At 39.3% G+C, this 5526-nt stretch overlaps 1 protein-coding gene across 1 annotated transcript; it reads right to left on the bottom strand.

The window, feature by feature from the left end:
* Window positions 1–3895: 3895 nt before the first annotated feature.
* NPY5R (neuropeptide Y receptor Y5) lies at window positions 3896–5233 on the bottom strand (the record flags this gene model as incomplete). The annotated part of the gene is made up of 1 exon (XM_082281524.1): window positions 3896–5233. Exon 1 carries the CDS (start codon window positions 5225–5227, stop codon window positions 3896–3898), a length of 1332 nt encoding a protein of 443 aa, XP_082137650.1. The 5' UTR covers window positions 5228–5233.
* Between the last annotated feature and the right edge of the window lie 293 nt (window positions 5234–5526).

The raw sequence follows: 5526 nt of genomic DNA, 5'->3' as shown, positions 1-5526 counted from the left end.
TTTTCCAGTTCATTTAGATCTTTAGTTACAGAAGGGGTAGACTTTAGCTGGCCAAAGGACTTGATTATAGGTCCTACTTGAAAATCCATTTTAATGTACTTTGTTTTCTAGCAAGTGTGCATTATCTATATCTGTACCTGCACATATACCTATCTACATATAAGAATGATAAAATATCATTGGAAATTGTGGTGAGATAACGTTTTCCCAACACATATTGGAACAAACAAGACCATACTGCCAGTCACTGTTGGACATGAAGCCACAGGGGCATCTACTGCAGCTCAGACTAGCTGAGGCCTAGTAAACACGCGGGGGGGAATATCTTCGTGTTTAGATTTTTTTTTTTTAAATGTTCAAGACTGGGAAAATGTTAAATGGATGGTTCAGTTGTTTCTTGTCCCTTTTATAGAAGTTACTCTTTTGGCAATTGCCTAATGCCTGATTTCACTTGCTACTGCTCCTGTCTGCTTCATATGTATTCCTTGTTGATACTGGGACCAAGCTACACTGGCTGTTGAAGTAAAGTGGAAGGTAGAAAACTTGTTTTATTTTTATTTAACATTTCAGAGGAAAGACAGGGACATTTTAGAAATTTCCAAATAGAATGCTAATGATTGCTTTATAAATAAAAAGAAAATACACATTCTCCCACTATTGATGGACTTAAAAAAAAAAGATGACAGATTTATTGGCACAGGACTAAAGAAGTTCAATAGCTGTCTTGATTTAATTCTCTATTGCCAAATTACAATTTGTTGTGCTTTGATCAGTGTAAAGAGTAGGGAGTACAGTTACTGACTTCATCCAGGCTAATAGATATAAATATAAAATCTCCAGTGTACAGACTAATCTTTGTGCAACTCAGAAACTAGAGGAAGGCCTTATTCCAGTCCTAGCATGACTCTGTTTGCCATACAGAGAGAGTACAATTTGATCTGGAAAGAGTAATTACTAAATAAACATTTAATTAATATATTAATAATAATCTACAATGTAGGAGTTAAAAATGGTTAAAATTCTGAAAGAGAGGAAGGTACAGAAAATAAACAGCAAGTAGGAAGGAAGATAACAGTAAACTGAAAAAAATTAAGTCAGAAGGAATATTTCAAGATGAAACAGTGACTGCTTTCTTATCCTTTTATACTATTTAGTTATATCACATGGTATAAATAAGATTACATATTACAGTGATGCAAAAATTTGTGGACAGAAATAGGGCAAGAGCTACAGTAACTTCTGTAGGACTACATAATTGTGTTCTGACTGTAGATTTAGTTAACTTTTTCCTAAGTTTATCTATGAAGATTGGTCATAAATATTTTTAAAGTATTTAAAACATTTTAAAAGCTATTTTAATATCTATTGTTCCAGCAGTATCTATTCTGTACCATTTGTACTCTACTAAATGACATATTATAGGGCTTTAGAAGATAATAATCTGTAAAATGCAATAGTCAATGTCCAGGAAGAAACTATTAAAGTATATCAGTACTGAAAACAAAGAACAACGGGTTACTGGGAATGAGATGTTAGAAAAATTCTTTAAGGAGAGAAGCTATTACCCACTGGCATGTAATAAACTCCTTAGCAGATAATGGCTTAGGGAGAAAAGGTCTCAGAATCATAACAGTGTGATAAAAATGAGTTATGATTCTTCAAAATAAAATAACTGCTTTCACTTTAAAGACTATCTGGAAAGGAAGTATCTTGGGGGGAAAAAATTGCACGATGACTGTTTCCAACCACCCATTTATAAAAATAATAACTTTATTTCTCAGTCTGTCAAAGCTATGTACAAAAGCCTATTGGATAAAAAATCTTAGTTGAGAGAAGGAAATAATCACCAGCTAGACCTGGGGAGAGGTGTTACAGCTTAAAACTCAAAGCAAAGGCTTTGTACATTTACTGAATCCTGAGGGAAGAGATGGAATACTAAATTAGAGTAATCTGGGGCGGGTAAGTATATATATACATACACTTTGCATTTGTGCTGTGAAATATAATGTGACTTAGGGAAGATGCCTGCGATTTAAATTTGGAAGGAAAAGTACTGGCCTGGTTAAAAAGGAGAAGAGGAGAGAGGGGAGATGCTGAAAACGTGTGTGTGTGTGTGTGTATATTTGTGTATTTGCACACGTGTTCACACACACAGAATGACAGCATGGATCAGGTTTGGAGGGGCCACAGGTCACATCTGGTCCAGCCTCCCTGCTCAAGCAGGGTCATCCCAGAGCACACAGCACAGGAGTGCAACCACTTGGTTCTTGCATATCTCCAGTGAGGGAGACTCCACCACCTCTCTGGGCAACCTGTTCCAGTGCTCGGTCACCCACACAGTGAAGAAGTTCTTCCTAATGTTCAGCTGGAACTTCCCATGCATCAGTTTCTGCCCATTGCCTCTTGTCCTATTGCTCAGCACCAGCAAGCAGAGCCTGGCTCCACCCTCTGACACCCTCCCTTCAGATACCGACAGACACTGATGAGGTCCCCTCTCAGTTGTCTCTTTTCATGGCTGAACAGGCCCAGCTCCCTCAGGCTTTCCTCATAAGAGAGATGCTCCTGTCCCTTCATCATCTTTGTCGCCCTTCGCTGAACCCAATCCATGTCTCTCTTGTACTGGGGAGCCCAGAACTGGACACAGCACTCCAGATGTGCCTCACCAGAGCTGAGCAGAGGGGCAGGATCACCTCCCTTGACCTTCTGGAATGCTCTTCCTAATGTGCCCCACAACACCATTGGCCTCTTGGCCACAAGGACACACTGCTGGCTCATGGGCAGCTTGGTGTCCACCAGGATCCCCAGGTCCTTCTCCACAAGCTGCTTTCCAGCAGGTCGGCGCCCAGCCTGTCCTGGTGCAGGGGGTTATTCCTCCCCAGGTACAGGACCCTGCATTTGCCTTTGTTGAATTTAAAAATAATCTACTCTACTCATCCCTCCCACCTGTCAAGGCACACATGCACATGTTTATTTGGAAGTTGTTACACCTTTCCAAAGCAAGTGGGTCAGCTATAATGAAGTGCAGTAAGCTCTTGCTTTTTGGTAAAGGAAGAGAAAAATTCCTGACATATTTCCATTTTCTTTTTCTTTCCATTATCATTTGTTTAGACAATGAAGGCTTACTCTGATCAGAAATGTGTTGTATGTTCAGGGGTGTCATCACTGTGAGAATAAAGATATAACTAGATAAATTCAGGCTGGATGAAAATTACATAAAATGACAAGCCAGAGTGAAAATTACCTGAGGAAATCAGAGATAGGTTGTACTGGATAAATACAGTGAGATGGAAACAATCAAAACAAGAACAACAACCCTCAAACCCATTCCAGGGAATAAGGCAACTTAGGAATCAACAGCAAAGCATGTCGCAAAGATATTGCAAACTATGTGTCAAAGAGCTAAGAAAAAATATTTTCCTAATCACATCCAGAAAGAGATATTTAATTATATTAGAAAACAGTCAAAGTTGGCACTGAAATAGTCTCAACAATAATTATTTAGTAAATGATATGTATTTTATTATATTTTATGACAGTTAATACTGATATGTCTAAGTAGTCTGTCTCACATTTATTACTCATTATATATTCTGTATAATTCCAAAGTACAAGTTGCCAACAATTTGGGTAATGAAAATGATTTTCTGGTTTTGTACACTGGGCATGATTTCCTACATGTAACAGATAAAAAAATATAACATATGCATATATTTCTGCCCAATGCAAGAAATACATGCAGCCATAGCACTATCCATCCACAAAAAAAAATGCTACTAATCACAACCAAGACAGACTAACTAAACTTATCTAAACTAATTTAGCTTTTACAGCTGTACACGCCACTAGGCTTGAAAGCCATATTTGTTTGTTTTACTTTATCTTGGGGCACATAAAATCATGGTATTTGGCAGCACGGAATAAGGGATATTAAATCAGCTTTTATGCTGTTGTTAAGAAACCCATAGAGGATGGGATTCAAGCAGCAGGACATCATACCCAATAAATGGCATATGCAATATACTAATTTAAAATGCCTGTTGGAAATGAGAGTGGCATTAAAATCTGTCACAATGTGGAAAAGGTGAAGAGGCATCCAACTGAAGCCAAAAACTAGGATTAGGACTGTCAGTCTGCAAAAAACCCTCCTTGATCTTGTCTTAATTCTGGCGATGGAGTGGGATACTGTAATCATGTTCTGGATCTCTGTATTTTCTTCTGGTTTCATTTCAAAACAGATAGGGATCCCAGGGATGAATTTACTGGAGGAAAAGAGCTGGCTTTTTTCTGTGTCAGAGGTTTCTGGGAGATCTCTGGAATGAGTCTCCTGATGATGCCTTGAAATAGCTGGCATCACACTTGAAGTCTTTCTACTGTATCTTCTGTGGTGCCTTCTGCCAAAGGCACGGCTCCACCTGGAATATCTGGAGGGTTGCACCTGCATGCCAGTGCTCCTAGAGGGGTGAAGAGTTAGATTTATCATCTCCTTTTCTTCAAACTTGTTTTCCTTGTTTGAGAGCCTAGCGCCTATGCTCCTGCAGACACTGGTGTGACTGGCGGTCAGGCACGCCAGCGGCAGGATGTACTGCATGAACAGCAAGGCTATCGTGAAGGCAATCCTGTAGGAATCAGAAGGCCACGACTCGATGCACAACAGCCTGTTCTCCAGTCCCTCTAACTTCAGAGTTTTGCTGAGGTCCACGGTTTTATGGAAAACTGGCAGAGGGGAGCAAATTGTGAAGCCAAAGGCCCAAATGATCACTATTAAGAAATAGCCTTGTTTTGCTGTGAGATTGCTAGAGAGGGGATACTTTATCATACGGTACCTGACTGCAGCAATAGATATTAACATCAGAGTTGAAACTAGGACTGATGCACACTGGAGGAAGGGCATTACATGGCACATGACAGTGCCAAACATCCACTGGTCAAGCAGGACGGATGTCAGCGTGAAAGGTGAACAAAACAGCACAACCAAGATGTCAGAAAAGGCCAAGTTTCCAATGAGAATGTTTATTACTGTCTTCTGCTTGCACTTTAGTAGGGCTGTTAGTATAAGCAGATTTCCCACAAAGCCAGCCAGACTTATAAGTGTGTACAGCCCAATAAGAAAGTACTGCATGTCATCAACACTACTCTTATAGTCTTCCCAGGCAGAAAAATTCTTTGTTGTAGCAGAGGTGTTCTTGGTATGTGTCCTGTTGTTATGGTCTTTGAATCCTAAATCCATTTTACAGTCCTGCTTAGAACAAGAAAGGCATTCATTAGCATCTGAAGAAATGATGATATTACTGTTAATCAAAATGTAAAAGTTCATAAATTTAACTTGTATCACCTCAATGCAAATAAATTACTAATGATGTTATTCTACTGTGAGGCAGATCCTGCATAACTTCAGGTCAACGTGAATTAGCTAAGTAGGTTTTATCATTTGGTGTTCAGCACACCTAGGCCTCCTACCTAGATGCTCATGTGGGAAAATGGCAGTCTAAAGGTCTGCATTATGATGCTGCCTTTTAGCTATGCTTT

The sequence above is a fragment of the Coloeus monedula genome, assembly GCF_965178545.1.
Source record: "Coloeus monedula genome assembly, chromosome: 5".
NCBI classification, from domain to species: domain Eukaryota; kingdom Metazoa; phylum Chordata; class Aves; order Passeriformes; family Corvidae; genus Coloeus; species Coloeus monedula.
The sequence above is the reverse complement of the archived record's forward strand: the minus strand, read 5'-3'. Positions and strand labels throughout refer to the sequence as shown.